Below are 21586 nucleotides of genomic sequence, written 5' to 3' on the forward strand. Positions count from 1 at the left end.
AAAAACAACTGGTCCCATTTGTTTAAAATTAGAATCTAGCAAACACAAATGAAATTTAAAATAAGATATTCAACTCGTTTAAATGCGAAAATACATCAGCTAAGTAAGTCAAAGCAACATATACTCATTATTCTGTAAAAAATATTGAGAATGGAGTTTGTTTAACTTGGAAAAATAATTATTCATGTCGCAATTCCAATAACCGGGTTATCCCCTGCAATAACCACCTGATTTCTGTATGGAAAAGAAGAGATTTTTTTCTTTTCGCCCGTTCACCGCATAGTTTAGCGAACAGCCTATTCTGTAATGGTAGACTTTTAATAAAATTAACCATTTTTACAGCTTTACAAAGAATCTTTTTGAGACTTTCTGGCATATTTTTTATGGTAAGAGCATGTCTGAAGGAAGCAGTGTGACCATTCCGTCCTTGGTACAAAGGCGATCTTTCAAGTTTTTTTTCAGAAATCCACTGTTCTTTCCTGTTTTCGCCTTTGCATCATCACTTCATACTGCAATACATTTTGTCCAATTTATTTTATAGTTTTTTATAGCTTCATAAAAAACATCAAAAAGGCATTGTCCTGTTGCACGACCAGGTATTATTTTGCAAAACAACATATTTTCTTTGTTTGATCTATCCCTATCGCATTCATATTTCACAAAACATAAAAACTGAGAAACGTTTGCCACATCTGATGATTCATCAAATTGGATACTAAAAACTTCACTTGAACTCACTTGCTGAATTATCTAATCTCGAACATCGGCAGCCATGTATCGATTCGCTTTGATACTGTGTCGTTAGAAAGCGAATTTTTTTTAATTTTTTGCTTCTTCCACGCTTATTAAAACACTGAACATATCAGCTGTAGCAGGCATATGAGGTTTTCTGCGATTGTATGGGGTTTGGACATCTTAGCTACTCTTAACGCTACGACATAAGAAGTACACTTCAAGTGTACTTGTATCAGTAGGGCTTTATTTTCAAAGAGAAACTAATTGATTTCTCAAAGAATGTAAATTTCTTTCAAAAACTTTCAGGAGTTTATTTTATGATCCGGATTTTTAATGAATTAATTTTAATGCTTCATGTTTTCATCGGAGAGGACTAGAAATCAAACAACGCTATGTGGCTTTCTATGCAACGAGATAAAACCATAATTTAAATAACTGTCATTGTAAAGTTTTGTCTTTTTACTAATCGATTCACCGGATGTAGATGGCTCATTTCTTTTTTTCACAGATTTACCCATTTTGCATAAGAATCTAATTGGAAAAAAAAATAGTTACACCGTTTGACCGCACACTAAAAAACCGAAACCTCAATTATTATTTTCAATGAAACTGCGCTTTTAAAAAGTTAAATAAAGGCACCAGATGCACGCTTTGCATTCAAAACTAAACTGACGTTCTGCAATCCCTTACGCCTCTTTTATACTGCTGATAGCACTACGTGTTCAAACGTTTCCTATGTATGTTCGATCTTGACGCTGTCACAGTGAATATTATGCAGTTAGACCAAATTACAAGGAGCTCGTACACATCAAGTTGAAGCCTGTAAATTGCTCATATTTGTACACTTCATACATGTATGTTCGTTCATACCCGTCGCTATCAACGCAGCAAAATAGTTTTAACTGGGTTTCATTGGATTAGAGTTGGGGGGTCACGGAGCTAAAAAGATTGAGAATTACTGTTATAGTATATACCACAACACGAGGAAGTACAATGATCGAACTAAAAACTACCATTTTTTTTCTTTTTTATAGATTCAGGGTCATGAAACGTCGAGAAATTAAAAAAGGGATTCTGCTCGTTTGTGTGTTAACGTATAATTGCATTCGGGTCTGTAAAAAGATTTTCAAAATTTTCATAAAGACAAATCAAATTATTTGTTATTTGTTAATCAAAATATTTGTTAATTATAATTATTTTCACACATCAAATTATATGTAGAACATTGGATGCTATTAAATTTTAGTCGGGTTGAAAGGTACACTATGTCGGGGAGTCGTATTTCAGGTCCTTTCCCAAGAAAGTTTAGCTTTGTCGTTGCAATGTTTTTTAGTTTTTTTTTTAATCTACCGCTGTTCCAGTTACATTTATTTATCTACTACTTATTTATAAATATTATTATGAGGCAAAAAATATTTCCAAATCATACTGATTTCAAAGTATAATCTAAACCTCAATGCCTTGTTTTTACATAAATTATTGAAAATCTTTTTTTTTTCATCGAATGTCAAAAAGAAGTTATGTAGACAAAATTAAGTTAATACGGTGCATGAATTTGTCATTTCTTGATTAAAATGTCGAAGTGGTAGTATAAAGGAAGACGAAAACAAAATACAATGTTATCTCATTTATCGATTTTTGAGTTCACATTTCAGTACGTACGTACGCATACTTTTCGATCAGATTCCGAAGCTTGTAGTATGACGATTCCCTAAACTTTTTAATATGACCAAATTGTAAGCTAGTTATTGTAGTTTGTAATAATTTTATTCCTATTTTAAAAAAATAAATGTTGAGTTCTTAACATGACTGTTTTTGAAATATTATTAGAAATTCGGAATATTGAGATCAGTAAAAGGTAATGATTTTGTTTATTTTCATTTGAATATCGTATGTGATTAAAACCTTTCGTTTAATGAGATTTAACATATTTAATCCGCGCGCGCGCGCACACACACACACACACATCAGTGGTAAATTTAAAAATCGATAATATACGAATTTATTTATCCGGATTTTTATTAATTGCTCTACTATTTTTTTCTTTATTTTCCTTTATTTGGAAACCGATTTCTCAGTTACGATTCGATTCATAGCAATCTTTAGAAGGAGTGGAATAAAGAGAAGAATCGAAGACATTTAGCAGGTATGCATCAGATGAGTCGAACAGGAATATGAAGAGATGAGCCCCATGGGTGAAGAAGAGGAGGAGAGAATGCGCATTAGAGTTTACAGCACTGTTAGTGGGAGCAAGGAAAAGAATCGCTGAATCGGACGAACGATTCTTTCTGAGAATCGAATCGAAAGAATCGTTTTTCCCACCACTAATTGGGATACTAAACTAGTTTTAATGAAATAGTATCGTATGTATTTTTCGTTATAAATATCATCTATATTAAACTGACAATGTTTGCAGTAGGCCTAGTACCATGCCAAATGTTGGCTGAATGCTAGTAGTTTTTTTGTGCCAACTTACGTGCCGATAGCTCTATTTGTTTTATACATTCCGTGTAAACAAATCTGATGCAAAACTTGACTGGAGTAATAATTACATTACACATATACGATTAAACTTAAACAGTATTGTTGTTTGCGTGAGATTAGCGTTTTATCGATCGTTAAGTTTAATGCACGCGACGTTAAATAATCGGTTATTTTCTGTTTTTTGAGAATTTTTTTAGCTCTTGATAATAACACCGTTTACGAAGTTCGGTCGGAATTCTGAAAAACATCAGCTCAAATATTTTCACTTTTCGTTATCGTCAAACGTTCCTTCTTCTTTAAAAAAATATTTTTTTACGAATTTTGGCTAAAAGTCGTTTGCTTTTCTAAAATTATTTTAGATCGAACATCGAAACAATCCGAGTTGTCCCGAGCCCATCTGTAAAAATCGTTAAAATTATTATTTTACTAACGAAATAGCAAATATTTACCAAATATGGTCGCTAATACTCGCCTAAGAAAGATTGAGTAGCCGGCATTTATATAACCATAATTTTTCTAAACAAGTTAATACTTATTTAAAAATTATGAACGACTGAATTATAAAGTGCAAATCTAACATAGATCGAGGCAGAAAAATCGATTACTCACTAATAATCGTATACATTCTTCATAATAAAAATCTTAGAGGTTTAAGCGCTAACACTCTTCCAACCTGGCATGTCCGCATCAAGTTTTACAAATAAGTTTTATAAGGAAAAGAATTTTTCAGCCGAATAGAATACACCATCTAGTAAAGACTTCTTTTAAACTTTGAACTTTTAACTACGTCATAGAATCAGATTTGATGTCGAATAATAATGAACATTTAATAGTGTAAATTCATCTGATGGTATCTAGGAGGATTACATGCGGAGGTAATCTAGCTCCCAGACTGCAATTATAGCTAGAAAGCTCCGTAAAAATAATCCTTGAGTGCACTAATGTCGATTGTAAGACACCTCTTTGACCGATAAGATTGTTGTCGGCAACTTCTACAATGTGCATCGAAGCATATTGTGTACATCAATGTACATCAATGAAATATTTTACAGAATGTCATTATTACCTATATAAAAAATTAAGGGTAGCATTTAAGCGTGCAATTTTATTCGCTTTGAACATTACATTTACTAATATGTGCAATAACCATTTTACGTTCCGTGAATTATAGTAATCATAATATAAACGTTAATAAAATGACTATTTGCGCGATAATATTCATCGATTTGTGCATTAAATTAGTAGACACACAAAAAATATGACTGTGCAATAACATTTTACATTTTGCATGTTGTATTAATATAAAATAATAAACTAAAAATAATAATAGATCATCATATTTTTGTTATGAAATCAACATTTACATATTAATAAACATTTTGCGAATTTGCCAAATACAACCCGAATGAATAATGGAAGACAAAATTTAATGACAAACACAAGTTAAACGCATTTTTAAAAATTTAATTATCGTATAATCAATGTTTTCTTCGTGTTAGATGTTCAGCGACGTTTTCTTTTCTTTTCGATTTGAAAATTTTTCAGACATAACACACTTACCGACATACTGGTTTGTACGATGTCTGGGAAGTAGACTTTCGGGGATTCTGTTACCATAAAACTTAAAAATTGTTTATGGATCAGTTTTGAAAAACAGTAACCGAACGGCAACAATTACATCTGTACGTTGTAAACAACTTTCTTATAAAGACAAAGAGTAGCTTCAGATCTGTTAGCGATTTCATTTATTTTCATTTACAAACACAGTCACATATATAGCACTTACCCGATACAAGTAAAACAAAAAAATAAATGTACATTATTTAACGAGCCTATAATGATAGCTATTAATGCACGAGTGTGAAGTAAGTTACAACACGAGCCTTGGCGAGTGTCGTAAACTTGACAAGTTTATTAATGACCATTATAGAGAGTTGTATACCATATTTTTTCTACGGCTGAGAAAATATTGCGATTAGATTATTGATTTAAATCAATGATAGAGTAAACTGTTTACGGAATATTCTTCTTTTTTTTTAATTTTTCAAAAAATATATTAAACAATACTTTTCTGTAGCAATATGTTATTAGTTATAAGTTCTGCCTTTGCTTTATTATCGATCGATGTTAAAGACATTTCTTCCTCAGTATCCAACAATTAACAAAAGAAAAAACAGCGTAATATATAAACTTAGTTACATATCGGTGTACTTTCAAATTACCATCTGCTTGTTAACTACTAAATCGCATTAATATAAAAGTAAAAAAAAAAAACAGCTGATACATTAAACTATACCCGTTTCTGGTTGGTCAGTGGTTCATTAGAGTAGGCTTCCGATCGGTTAAACACCTGTATCATAATGAAAATCTTTTTCATAATGACCTTCATTATGAAACATCTGGAACTCGCAGGTTCCATATGCGTATTTCAAACGTCATAATACAGCCGTAGAAAAAAGTATTTATTAAACCGATAAATCCTTTTATTTATTTATTTATTTTTATCAAGAAACAAATACCGGCTGAACATTTTTCTTTTAAGTAATAACTCCTTTATTCCGATTAATAAGCAGTCTGTAGAATTTTTCTAACGATGTTACACCTTGTGATTGCGGGAATATCTAGATTTCAGTTAATATTTTGTTTTAACAATATTTATGTATTTCCTCAACAGCTTTTATTCATCGCTTACAGCAAAGTTCCTCTATTCCGGCACATTTTTTGCTAAACCTGTGGCAAGGCAGTATTATATTCGCAAAAAATAGTGATGGTAACAGTTTGAGCTAAAACCGTTCCTCAGACCTTTTTTGTTTAGCGTTCTAATTATTATTATCCGACTGATCTGAACAGTAATGAAATAAATATTAAACGAAACGATTGCCAACAATCGTTCACTTAAGATATTTAGCAATTAGTATCTAACGTGGTGTAGCGACCGGACACGCTACGAGGTGGGATCTTCTCCCCTCGGGGGGGAATCGAGATGTCAGAGTTCAGCGGGCTCATCGTATGCGGTACCAAGGTTATAGGGACATTCTATTAGGAGCCCAGCGTCTTCTTTTGTTAGCGGTTGTCGGCGGTTACAGGACTGTCTCGCGAGAGACGGTAACTGTGATCGCAGGCATCAAACCCTTGGATACTTCGGCTACGAAACGTAGCCAGCGGTATGTTGCAAAGAAGGGAGGCCTTCTTACATCAGGCCGTATGCGTGAGATCGAAGACCAAGGTTTTAGCTCTTGGCAAGATAGGTGGAACGGTTCTTCTACTGGTTATACGTTATATTGGTCGTTATACGCATGGTATATTTCCTAATGTTAGAGAGTTGCGAGCTGGGTATCCCCCAATCGGCACACAACGCAGTTTCTCTTCGGACTGTAGGATCGATGACACTGTGGACCATGTCCACAGTGTCTACACATGTGACTACACATTTGTCCCAGGTACGAAGCTGAGCGTACCAGAGTTACTAGGGAACTCGAGAGAGTAAACTGCTTCTTGGATCTGCGAGTCAACTGGAGGACTCGCAGTGAGTGGACAATTGTTGCTGGCTTCCTTCGCTTTCTCGCCCTGTGCAGGACTGCCGAAGGGATTTAGCAGATGATAGGAACCTGGGTGACTAGGGACCGCCTGGGCAGTTGACTGGCGCTTTGGCAACGTGCCACGGTTAGATTATTAAGAGGTGTCATTTAAATAATGGAATTAAGCTGTCGGCGGAGTTGCGGCCGCTGCCAACGGGCATGGTCTTCCTTGTCCCGGGGGGTGCGGTCGCGCTTCGACGGGAGCGTTTGTATGAGCATACGACACTGTCGGCAGGACGTGGCTGCATGCCGCTTAGGTGGCATGCAGCGGCGATTTGACGGCGGTTAATGGAAGAAGATGAATGTCACGCGGGACTCCGCGATGGAGCTGAGCGGGAGTAGGCGTTCATTCTCCTCTCCCCGGTAGACTAGACCGGAGTCCGTTAAAAATTTGCACTCATGTATGAGTTTAACTTAGCGGGGTTCTTTAAGGGAACTAGGTCTAAATTTCGTTGCGATTAACACTTTTAGTGGGAAAGTTGTTTGTTGTCGTTGATTGCCTCGAATTCGTGACATTCAATGAAATTGACTCATTAAATGGTTAGAACTAGGCGCGGGGTCTTCAGTCCGCGGTTAGGTTTCTAGCTTAGTTCCTGAGGGCGACGTGGTAGCTGCAGGTGTCAGTTATCTTCTTCGGAAGGCATAAATCTAAAACTATCTCGGGGTGAATTTACCGATGTAGATGTCCCTCAGGGCATCTGCATCGGTGGCATCTCAGCGGGACCTGAACTGAACGCTCTGGTATGCGATCAGTTTGAGGGCGAGAAGATGTCCTCCGTTAAAGCTACTACTGGCTAGGAACGGAGGGGGTGGTGTAGCGACCTGATACACTACGAGGCGGGATCTTCTCCCCTCGGGGGGGACTCGAGATGACAGAGTTCAGCGAACGGTTGGGGGGGGGGGGGGTAGCGACCGAAACGTCACTAGGCGGGTGTCTTCCCCTAAGGGGTTGGGTTGGGATGTCAGAGTTCAGCAGTAAGGGAATTAAGGACTAAATTTCGTTGTTGCGATCATTGGTGGTTTGTTGTATTTAATTTGCCTCGAAAATATAAGAAGAACTAGGCGCGGGGTTCGTGCTTCTGCGAATTCGGTTAGCTAGTTCAGAGGGATACGATTTAGGACATTCAAGATGTCCGGACGAGGCCTACAGCGAAGGCAAAAGCCGAGTTAATAAAACACCGATTCAAATGTCTACCTAGGCATTTGCATCGGTGGCATCCCAACGAGGCCAGGTTTATTACTATGAGATATAAGAACTCAAGAGGGCGATAGACGACTCCCGTTAATGCCCAACAGGGCTATTAACGGGGGGATGCGGCGACCAGAACAGTCACTAGGCGGGAGTCTTCCCCTACGGGGTTGGGATGTCAGAGTTCGGCTTCTCCCTTAACTTCGTTGCATGTACAGACCGAAGGTATTCAGTAAGACAATTTACTATAAATGCAACTCTGTTTTAAAAAAACAACCAAAAGATTTTAAGTAAATCTATGAAAAATCTTTTCAAAATATTTTGATGATTATCATAAAAATAAATTAATAAAATTTCCAAAATATTAGAAATTCTCACTTAAATTATATCTCTTGCATTTTACTTGTAAATTTAAGCATAACTGCTACTTATCACTAATAACAATGTAATAAAACAATAACCCAGGAGAAACAGGCATAACATTCTTTTTTGTAACCAAATTACAAGTGTTTCATTTTAGTTTTCCAACTCACTACTAGACTATCTTTATTGAAAAAAGAAACAAAAAACTGCAAGCCAGATATTATATATCAGCTGGAAATACTTCAAAAACTTACCTGAAGGTCAAACAGACAATAAATGTCTGCTGATCTACTGCAGTATACTATTTACATTTACAATTATGCTGTACGGTATCACGCAATCGTGTAAACTATTTATTTTTCTCCCACAATTATGATATGTATGTCATTTTATGACAGTAACTATTAAATATATAATTGAATGCAATCTGAAGCTGAAATACAATTAAAACAATTTTCCTTCATTTATATTTTTGCATGATTTTTGAAGTTTTGATTGCTGATGTCTCAAAAACAATAGTTTTCATAGACGCCTTGTACTAGTGCCTGGGCTACGCTAAATCACACGATGTTCATCACTAATATATGATTTATTTGGTGTTCAACAGAAAATGAAGACGTTGTAAATTACCCTTCCCTTCGTAAATGCTTATAACCGAAGAATGTTTATTAGGTACAGAAAGAATAATAAAATTTTCTGTCTATTTTTCATCTGTTTTGCTTCAATAAAAACTGTGTTTGATACTTGATATTTCAATGTATTCGAAATATGGATTGCACCTATTCAAAACAATGTTTGTGTGATTATTTATTAGTTTGTTTTTGTCATTCATTAACAAGTTTTAAAATTTTTGTCAAACAAATCTCAAGGTAGCACAACCACTCAAGATGAAGCATTTTTTTTACATTAATTTTACTAAAAAAAAGCACTTAAATTGTTTTACATTTTTTTAAATTTCTTACAGTGATTGAAACAGTCATCTAGTTCTACATTTTAAGTAAAACATTTTGCAACAGTTTTTGAGTGTTTACTTGTTTTCCAATTGATTCCAGTAACAGGTTTTTATTTAATCATTTTTTATTTTTTGTATATTAAAGAGGATTTATCGGGACCAGTTACAATCATATGATTTTTTCTGGGTTCACCCGTGTAAAAAAAGATGTTATGAGAAATTCTAAAATGCCTTCACTGGTATATCCAGTAATCCAAGGTATATCCAGTAATAATATCCAAGGTAATTTAATTTTGTCATATATTCTTATTTCATTTATGATATAGGGAAAAAACACGTTCCTGTAAGGGAATTCACAGTTTTTAATTAAAACCGTTATATTTCAGTTAAAATTTAACAGTTACAATCATATGATTTTTTCTGGGTTCACCCGTGTAAAAAAAGATGTTATGAGAAATTCTAAAATGCCTTCACTGGTATATCCAGTAATCCAAGGTATATCCAGTAATAATATCCAAGGTAATTTAATTTTGTCATATATTCTTATTTCATTTATGATATAGGGAAAAAACACGTTCCTGTAAGGGAATTCACAGTTTTTAATTAAAACCGTTATATTTCAGTTAAAATTTAACAGTTACAATCATATGATTTTTTCTGGGTTCACCCGTGTAAAAAAAGATGTTATGAGAAATTCTAAAATGCCTTCACTGGTATATCCAGTAATCCAAGGTATATCCAGTAATAATATCCAAGGTAATTTAATTTTGTCATATATTCTTATTTCATTTATGATATAGGGAAAAAACACGTTCCTGTAAGGGAATTCACAGTTTTTAATTAAAACCGTTATATTTCAGTTAAAATTTAAACTTTAAATTTACTTAAACAAGTAAACTGTTACTTAAAAAAGTTTACTTAAACATCTCACTGACATAAACAACAAAAATTAAGGTGAATAAATTCACAGTATTTAATTTAAAATGTTTTATGCCAATTATTCCTTAGACCAAGTTTGTTGTTGGAACTAGATAATAATTTAGGTTCATATGAAAGGTGATATATTTAGGCACTGTCTATACTTGTCACCAATGAACAAGAAATTTTAGAGATATGTCCTCTCTTTTGCCATGTACCATTGTAACACTTATGTCAGAATTGCCATCATTTAAAACAACTGCCTTCAACTGCAGGAGTTTCCATACACTGTGTGGCAATGTATTCTGCACTACCCTTTATAACTTCTGTAAACTTATTATTCCATGGGGGAATTGGCAGATTATTATGCCGTATAATGTTCGGTCTGCAGAAAAAACCATTACCTACACATATCAATCTGTAAAAAAATGTTATATTTGTCTCAAAAACTTCCTGTTTTTACATTTTTCTGTTGTCCAAAACTGAATCCTACCTTTACATTTCTTACCGTCAGCAGTTAACTTACAAACTAAATCAATCAGAGCACTCAAGAATTCAGACAAAATTATGTCTCCCTTCCACAGTCTACAACTATAATTATCAGAAATTATTTTACTCAAAATATTTAGATCAGTAATCATATTACTACACCTAGATACATCTATATTTTCATACCTCACATCAAAATTACCAAGTTTTTTTTTTTAATGAACTTGGAGGATTTGAAACGCCTTGTTTTGTTACAATATTTACAATTTCAGCAGCAACTGCAGGATATGTCCTGTAATGCTGATACCTTTATTCTTACGTTTTTTAAATACTCCTTTAGATTTCATCATTGTATCGTAAGCATTTGGCGAAAAAATATAACAAAGAACTGTTTCGCAGCAAAAAAAAAAAAAAAAAAAAAACAGCCTAAACGTCACTTTTTAACAGTAACAAAATCTAAATCACACGTACTTCAGCACCTTATACAAAAACATAACCTTACAAGCTGTGCAAAATAAAACTACTCACAACCTTCTAGGGCTTGCACAACCAGACACATTTTGACTTAATTGAAGCTATGGAAAAAATTTAAATTTTTACGTGCTGTAATGTAAAAGATTTATTTAATAATACTTCTAGTTGGAATATCATTAAAATTTTTATATCAAATTAAAAAGTACATTCTGAAATGCAGTCTGGTGGCAAAAAGTGAAAATGTTGGATTGGCGCGATTTTCGATCTCTAGTCTTCTTTTAAAATGTTTTAGTACAGTTATTGCCTCAGTTCATGTTGTTGGATCTACGCAATAATTTAGGTTCATGTTAGAGGTACATTTATTCTGTCAAATGTTTTTGTTTCATTTACAACATAAGGAGGGACAAAAAAAGTGATGTAATTCATGGTTATTAATATAAAATGATTTATTTCAGTTATTCCTTAGACTATGTTGGATCTTGGTAATAATTTAGGTTCATGTTTGAGATATATTTATTTTGTCAAATATTTTTGTCTCATTCATGACATAAGGAAAAAAACAGTGAAGGAATTTATGGTTTTAATTTTAAAATATTTTATTTCAGTTATTCCTCAGACCAAGGTTGTGGGATCATGCTTGGGGTATTTTATTTTGTCAAATATTTTTGTTTTATTTATAAGGAACAAAATAAATTTAAGGAATTCAGTGTTTAATTTAAACTGTTTTCGTGCAGTTATTCCTCAGACTATGTTTTTGGATTTAGGGAATAATTTAGGTTCATGTCAGAGACATACTTATTTTGTCAAATATTTTTGTTTCTCCTATTCATGGGATGGAACCTATAATAATGCATTGTTTCCTAAAGAAAAGGGTAGATTACTTTGTAGCTTTACTCTATCTGTTTATATATTTATATTGCTACAGTTCATGTAAATCACTTCATTTACAAGAGGCAATACTTAGATTTTCTTTTAAAAGGTATACAAAGTATATTTAAGAGTAAATTCTTCATTGTACAGACATTTCCTACGGCAAACATATGAATTTATGTTGAGGATTTCAATTGTACACTTGAACATAACTGTATTTTTATAGACTGTACATGCTAATGAACCACAGTATATTTAACTTGATGGAAAAGACAGTAGGATATTCTCACTGCTTACTTTCCTATGTAAGCCTGCCATGGGATGCTGAACTATTCTTTAAAACAGTACATCCTTTTTCAGAAGCAAGTTGAACTCATGTCAAAACACTACAGCCATAAGGATAGGTTATGGCACTGACATGAATTATTTTTATCTGGCTAATATCATCATTATCCAGTTAGGTACGTCTGAAGGGCCCAAGACTTAGCCATCCTACCTGCAACATTCAGTTTAGTTTCCTTCCCAACTGCTGCATACAGTTTGTTTAACAGTTGTTAATAAAGATGAAGATCAATTTCTCCTAGCTCAATCAGTTCAAACAAACAGTTCATTAACTACACTGTTTTAAGAAGAAAGGCACATTCTTCAGTAATGAATTTTATTAGTCAAAATAATGAAAAATATAAGCAAAGATTTGAAAATGTGTCATTTATAATTAACTAGAATACTTACGCTTTGATTTCTAATCCAAAAGTAAAATTATGCTTTATTAAAATTATTAGGACAAAAATTACAGAAAAAAATAGTGGTTCAAATTACATTTAAGTTGAAAGGTTTTTAAAATCGGGTTCTCAAATTATATCTTTAGTAAGTAATTCTAAGAAAACAGTTATAAGTACAAAACAACTGGGGTCAAAAATACACTTTCTTTTAGGTGTATGTATTTATGTTATAAATTAACTTTTACATAAATAAATTTACAAAGTCTGGGAAAATTGATGTAAATAAAATCAATGAAATATAAATACAAATTATAGAAATTTAATTTATTTAAGACAAAGAACACCAAAATGTGGGAGGAAGTTATAATGTTGAATCAAAATCACATTACTAAAATTTAAGCAATTAAAAATATTGATCTGCCTTAAAGGTACTATTAAAAATGATCTTGTTTATTTAGACAGTGTATTGCAGGCTTCAACATTATAGATGACTAGTTGTCCTTATTAATGCAATTGTTCTTTAAAAGTTTAAGTGTGCCAATCTTGCTGAAAACTCTGTCGGTTTTTGATAAAACTTTACTAATATTTAATATTGTTATTATTATTACTTTTGTTAAATAATTTAACATAATTTTCAAAATTAAATTTAAAAAATTACCTTCCATAAAAAACTTCATTGACATCAATGAATATAACACCATATCTACCTATCAATTTGTGATTTTTTAAATTGTGTTTTGGTGAACTTTACTAAAGGTCAAATAAATCTTTACAATAATTACTGAGACTGTTTTGGCAGAACCATAACATTGTAAGGGATCATTAGGATAATCATAAATTCTAATGATTTTCATTATGAATACTTACTTCATGGTTACTTAAACATAACTTGATATTTGGTTCTACCATCATGTCCTCTCCATCTGACTGAGACACTGCTTCCTCTTCTGTCACACCCATCCTGCTAAGTTCTGACCTCACCTGATTCCATACCTCTGTTTCAGTCTTCCCAACAATCTTCTCCCAATCATTTTCTTTCATCTCACTTCCTGCATCATGGATTCATTCTCCTTCCTCAGAACATGGCTGCCCATCTTAATCTTCTTTACCTTACCTTAACTATTATATCCCTTTCTCCATGTACTTGTCATATTTCTTTCATTCTCCTTCTTCATAAGGAGTTCTCAACATTTTTCTCAAACACAAATTGTCTCCTTTTAATGTTTTTATTAATTATTCACAACTCTTGAGTCATAGATGATCACTGAGGCCATTATTGTTTTGCAAACTCAAATATTTATTTTGTGTGAAAGGAATTCTTAGATGAGAATCTTATTACACCCACACATCCACCTGTTAGCCATGTTCAGTCTGTTCTGAATCTCCAGCATTTCTACATTTTTTTATTTAATAAAAAAACTCTTAAATACCTGATTTTATTAACCTGTTATATTCATATCCTTCTGCATTCATTCTCTCAACATCTTGTTACTTTCTTATGAAATATATTTATTTTATTTTGCCTTACTTGCCTACTTTACTTGTACATTATTTATTTCTACCACTTTATTAGTAAGAGTGGAAACCTATAATTTTTATAATTTTGTAAAATATTTTCAATTCATAATTGTAATTATTTGCCCTTATTATATTATAAATATATATATATATATTTTATGTTCCAGTGATTCCTCAAACATGTTGGTATAATGGAGCTAAATTTGATTGTGGCTTGAGTATATCATGCGTTCTAGAAGGAGGAAAGCCATTAGATTTATGCAGCGGTGGACTCATTTGGAGTTGTTGTGTATCAAGGGATAAAGTTCAAACATCATCAGATCCAAACATTGGAGCTCTTGAAAATGCCAGTAAGTTTTGAAATACAACTTTTTTATAGTATTATTTTGCTTATGAATAATTATTATCAATTTTTATTGCTTTCCATTCTCCATAAAAGAAAACTTATTGATGTCAGCAAAAAATTGTAAGTGGTTGCCTTTATTTATTTATTTCTACAAGTTGAATGTTTCTCCTTGTACTTCATTTTGCAACTCTGCTGTCATTCTCTTGAATGTATGTGATCCATAACTTATTTGTATCTCCAGAAGAAAATAAGTAAGAAATATAACACCTTCAAAGAATATTTTAACACAGTTATTAGATATTACTTTTGTAAAATAATAGTAATAATATGTAAAAAATTATATATATATGTAAAAAATTATATATATATATATATATATATATATATATATATATATATATATATATATATATTCCTACATTATATATATCTGTTCCTGATTGCATTGTTGCAATCTGAGTGGTTGCAAACTTGTGAACAGTAAGCAACCACATGGCCCAATAAAGTGGGGATGATATGTATAACATACAAATGATAAAAATAGTCTTGTGTAGACTCAGGCCGACCATTTCTGGGTGTGTGGTTAATTGAACCCTGACTACCAAAGTACACCGTTATCCACTACCTAGTATTCAAATCCATATAAATGTAACTTACCTTTACTAGGATTTGAACCTCAACTTTGAAAATCAGCTATTAAACAGCTGATTTGCAACTAAGATTTTACCATTAGTCCAACCCAGTGGGTTGTATATACTTTGTATAATAGAATTAATTTACTTTTTCTCTGAATTGTTTCATTTGTCAGAGACTAGTTTCATCCTATATGAGATGAAACTACTCAGCGCCTAACAAAAAAAATCTAAGTAGAATGCTTATTAATTTAACATTTATAAGTGTACAAAACCAACTAGTACAAACAGTATTATAATTATATATATTTATATTGGTTTCACACTAGATGATATTGGATGAAACTAGTCAGCATTTAACAAAAAGATCTAAGTAAAGTGCTTAGTAATTTAATATTTCTAAGTGCACAAAAGCCAAGCGAAGTGCAAACAATATTATATTTATAAATATTTGTACTGATTGTGTTAAATGGAAATATGTTTCCAAGGCTGATTTGATCTCTCCAATGCTACTACAGCTAATCAAGACCTGGGACTTTGTTGTAGAGGTTTTCTTTGTCAAGAGATTAAATTACTGGTCAGTTCCTTTTCTTCATAGAAGCATACATTACCATCAAATGATCGATACTTTAGGTAGGAAAATTTGTGTTGTACTGCTTTAGTTAACAATTACCGGCATTCCACTATAGTACACCATTTGGTAGCAATTTCAAATAGAATTTATGCTTGCATTCACATGATGCTGTAAATGGAAACAAAAATAATGTTAAATTATTCATCATAGTATTCATCATAGAGTCTAATTCACCTAATTGAATGTCCAATAATAAGTATCCTAACATTTAGTCTAATTAAAATGTTAACAATTAACATTATAAATGGAAATAATGTTTCATTATAAAATGATATCATTATATCACAAATGTTGATATCATTATATCAAACATTATATGATGTTGAAATAATGTTTCATTAATCTAATTTTTTTTAAATCAAATTAGATTATAACAGTAAGATATATTTTACAGCATATATTAGAATGTTTTAAAAATTAAATTTACATGTTCCTGGAGCACCCATCTAATGATTCTTAAACTTAGTCAACCCAGAATTCAAGTCGGTTAGCTAATTTTTATCCTTATAAGGAATTACGTTAAAATAACTGCAGTTATGTTGCAATTTCAATTACTGTCCTAATAGTGTTAACATAAAAATACTAACTGGTGTTTCATAAAAGATGCAACACTTAGAATGAGATTTGTATAATTTACACAAGGATAAATTTGCTTTAGTTGTCAGGTGAGAACATTATACTTAAGATAAGTTGAAATAATCTTGTCATATCCTATTAAGATTTCATACCCATTCTTTTGTGTTGTACAAGCCACATCATTTTCAAAGAATGATCATTTATTGTAGATTTATTTCATGTACAAACCTTTCAAACATGTGAAAGACAAATTTCATTTGAAATTCCTTCAATGTTCACTGCTGACATCGCCCATGCTGACCATCACTATTGACTGCAAAGTTCTTTAGGAAATGAAAAAGCTTGAATACCCAGAATATTTCTTAGAAAATTATTCTTGTAGATCTGATTGTCAACAATTTCTGGTTTGAAAACTACAAAAAAAATTAAAATTCTATTTTAATTTTATTTTTTATTTTTTTGCCTATTTTTTTCATAATTGAAAGAATCAGACCATGAAAAATATTTATAATATTCTGTTAGAGGTTTTGAACTTTTGTTGATGAAAATAGACTTGAGGTGCTGGATAATGTTTATTTTAGTGGTACAACTTAGTTTCATGTGAATGACGGCATGAACAATTAAAATAGCCATATATATAGCAGTAGAAACCTCATACTTTTTCACAAACAATTATTACATTCACATTACATGGCATTAAGTATGCAACTTCTGCTGCAGTGAAATCAGACTTTTTTCTTTTTTTTTACAAAACTATTGATAGTGAAGTTTATCATTTCTTAATACAAAAGTTCACTGCTCTGTTGGAAAGAAGTACTTGAGAATGATGGTTTCATTAAGATGATGTTCCTTGTGATGCTGCTAATGAAATGATAGTTTGTTGCCAGAATATTTTACACAGCTCTTAATCTCAAAAGAAGCACGGTCATCAAAATCTGCCAATTGTACAACACTATATTTTGTCCTCAGGGGATATTTAAAAAGTTTAGTTTTTCAGAACAATCCTCACACACTTGATAAACTGAATATTAATATTGAAGGTGAGAATAGTGAATAAACATTCCATCCAGGTTAGGAGTAATTTTCAACAGCTACTGTTAAATTAAAGATATGAGTGAGCTAAATATTTTTGTAATTTGAATCTTACATTGTGAAAAAATAGTCAAATATGTATTATCAAAATTCAGGTTGCATACTTTTTTAAGTTCTTTTTTGACCATACTATTACATAAAAAGAACACACAAATAAATTTCATTCATTCATTAACACACACCTGCTTAAAATAAAATTCATTGTACATGATATATTTTGAAATTATACTTCAACGAATATAAACTTTTGTTGTGCTGTCTTCATGGTAGAGAGATGTCAATCATTCATTGCCTCTGATTACAAGTCAACATCACTAAACCGATAAAAGACAGTGGATAATGTTCATCTGTCTTTCCTAACTAAAAAATTCTTAGCAATAAGCTAGCATGCAATTTTCCTTTTTATAACTTTAAGTATAACTTATATACAAATAAAATTTTTCTTTAAATGACTAAACAATAAAATATTTTATAACATATAATTATTATTTGTTCTATGTAGCAAACGAAGGCATTGTCTTGTTTTCTATATATTCCATGCACTTCAATTCTTTTAACTTTAGTTAACTTTTACTTAATCATTTATTGATCTTATTACCGGTTACACAACCTTACCTAGTACCATTTTATCTAAATTTTCACCTTAATGGAGAAAAATATTGAGAAATGTGTAGTTTTACAGAGAAAATGATACAAGGTATGATTGTAGTAACATTAATAATGTAATTTACCTTTTCCTACACAAAGGGTTAGTTGTAGTCAAATTGTGAGTGGGCATTCCCACTTATAAGCTTTAAAAATTAGATTATTGAGTTAGTTTTTAAAATAAGATTATGCATGAGGTACAATTAACACAATGTTTAATATCTGCATTTTTACAAGTTTGTAGGTGGTCATGGTTTCATATATAATAATTTCATAAATACAAAATGACTATAAATGAAATGGACAACTTCCATGATTTATAAAAAAACTTATTTTTCAAATCTGGAGTTAATTGCTTATATGGTTTTACTCTTCTATCTGAAAACCCTGTAGAAAATTATGTTTACAAATTGGATTGATAATGCTTAAAGATGCAGGATCAATTTCTTAAAGTTTGTAAGTGTTATGTACAATTTAAGCCACATGACATATATCAACACAGTAGTCCAATTCATCCCAAACATGTGAAAGCACATCCCACTCAACACTAGCAACAGCATTTTTGATAGGTTGTTTTTGGTCATCTATATCAACAGGAAGGGAGGAACAAAAACTTCTGTAAAATCCTATAAAAATTAGCCACAAGGCATAACTTGATGACCAATGTACCAATACCATGTTTTTGTCAGTTGTACAACATTTTTGGCTTTTTAGTAACTGTTATCAAGATATCATTCAGGACAGGAACATCTTAGTATGTTATCCCCACAACAACTTGAGCCTTACAGCTTTCAGCATGTATCAATAAAACGTGTTTTTGTATGAAAGTTATTTTCATTTCATCAAAATCTGTATAAAAATCCTTTCTGGTTACAACAAAGAGTATGAATACGTTTTCATTTTTTCTCAGAGTATCAACAGGAATTTTCTTCATCACCCAATAGTCAATGAAGAAAATATTAATAGAAAGTTAAAACAAGACACTTTTATTTTATTCCTATAGCTACCAATACCAGCTATATTTTTATATTCATATGTTGTATCAGTGCTTGTTTTATTGAATTTTATTTATTATATGCTAAATAAAACACAGAATAAAAATTTTGTGAAGAGGGATAGAGTGACAATTTATAAACTTTTATCTCCAGAGTGTATTATCAGTTGGTTTAGTTTTAAGATATATTTAACTGTTCATGCAATATGTAATAAATAGATTAGCATTACTTATGTATTATTTTACTTCTTAATCCAATTTATTTACAAAAGATATATTACCAGTTACAATATCAGCTTATAACTAACATATAAAATAGTAATGTTAACATCAGTAAATTGGTGGTAATGTATGCAAGAAGATTACATGATGATAAGCACATTAATAATATTAAGAAAAAGAAGAAAGCAAGGAAGTTGATTAACAAACAGAAGTGAAAATAATGATTTTATGATTTCAATTGTTTTCTGAGATTTTTTCATTTCTTATTCGTATTTTCATATTTGGAGTAAATTTGATATCTTTACTGATTTTTTTTTTCTAAGAATTTATCTTTCTTACTTTTAATTAGGTATTTATTTAATGTGTATGCTACTTTATATGTATTTCATATGTCACTTTCATACCAGTTTGGTATCAGGGAAGGCTTCTTTTGATCTGCAAACATCTTATCATTTTCATCCTACATGAACTGAAAAACCTAGGAAATGTGGACATAAAAATAAAATATTTATCCCATTCATATTAAATTGAATTTTATCATTCTGTGCTATCTATCACTACATTTTCAATAATGACAATAATTAACATTTTAAAATTAAATGTACAACTCATTTGAGCTTTTCTTTGGGATTGCCTGCAGTCGCCTTAAAGAGACATTTTACTGTTTATCTATAAATTCCTAACTGTTAACGTTAAATAGATTTATACAAAAATTTGTATCTTCTTTTAAAAGCTCAATTGAAGTACATCTAATCACAATAGATATTTCTATGATTCACTAACAAAACATAAGCAAATCTAAAAAATTTTTCCCTTTTGCTTTTTACTTTTTGAAATGTTACAGAATCTTAATTTATGAAAAAGTAAAATAAAGAATTTTAAATTATTAATCATTAAATTGATCATTACAGCATCATTAGTGTATGGTTTATTTCATTCTAATGGTAATTTTAAAAATCAAGAAACAAAAAATAACAATGTATTATTAATAAGTATGACTTGAGTAAAATTACTGTAATTATTATTGGTTAATTACACTTAATTTCATTTTCTACTATTAAATAATTACTCTGTTATATCAAAAGTACATACTGACATGAAATGTGCATTCCTGTACTTGAAGAGAAAGTAATTGTTTTAAAAAAGTGAAAGGCTTTCATCAGAATATTCATTTCATTTCACAAGCAGTCACATACACATCAAAACAAGAGGATAAATTAAATGTTACAATCAGTGTTTTATTAAAATTTTCAATTTCATGCTCTTCTGTTAGGTTCAATACATTTCTATTCAGATGGACTGACATTATTTTAGAAATTTATATACATTAGTTAATATTTTTATGTGTAGTATTTGTTATAATGCTTTAAGTAATGGTATAAAGTAATTATAGCGCTTTAAAGCACTGCTTTGCCATCACTATTTGGCTGGACTGTCCTACTCAGAGGACACATCTCTGTTCTCAAGTTTCTGTTCGAGAGAACAGAAACTTGAATGAACATGTAGTGGTAATTAAATCCAGAATTAGAAATTTCATTCTTTAATAACTAGTGATTTAATTAAGCTGTAAGTGGTTTTAAAATAGTTATGTACTAAGAAAATTAAGTATGTAATTAACTACAAATATATACATCATTGTACTATTAAAATTTAGCTTACAAAATTTTTGGTTTATCTACAAAAAATTATTTTTTTGCTAATGAAATATTAGTCCTTGGTTATGAAAAAATTGTGATCTTTTTCATTTTTTCTTATTTTAGAAATTTTTGAAGAATGAGGAATGAAGGGAGAAATAATCATGCACCTTTTAACTATACTGAATGTTTTCCATCTAACTTCTGAACATATTTTCTCACTAGAGGTTGCTTCATACCATACCATAAAATTTCTGTGCATTGCTATTTCTATGTTTTATTATAAACATTTTAACTTTCAAACTTACTTTTTCTGTCTTAAAAATTCCCTTCCAGGCTACTATTTCATGCACTTGACTTAAACTAACTTCTTCAGCATCTTACTTTGGTCCTTACCATTATTTTCCTGGTTCTGTGTAAAATTAAATGAATAAATATTTTTAATAAATTAAACATATTTCAAATAAAAGACATTATTCAGTTCAGTATATAATTAACATTACCTAGATTATGACACAT

The 21586-nt window shown here is 31.1% G+C and overlaps 1 protein-coding gene across 1 annotated transcript in view; it reads left to right on the forward strand.

Moving 5' to 3' along the window:
- LOC142322622 (uncharacterized) overlaps nt 1-21586 on the forward strand; it is a 71197-nt gene that overhangs the window by 24672 nt on the left and 24939 nt on the right. The window contains exon 2 of the mRNA XM_075361698.1: nt 14460-14642. Within this exon, the coding sequence (XP_075217813.1) occupies nt 14460-14642 (183 nt within the window). The remainder of the gene's footprint in view (nt 1-14459; nt 14643-21586) is intronic.

This window comes from Lycorma delicatula, chromosome 4 (assembly GCF_047948215.1).
Source record: "Lycorma delicatula isolate Av1 chromosome 4, ASM4794821v1, whole genome shotgun sequence".
NCBI lineage: Eukaryota > Metazoa > Arthropoda > Insecta > Hemiptera > Fulgoridae > Lycorma > Lycorma delicatula.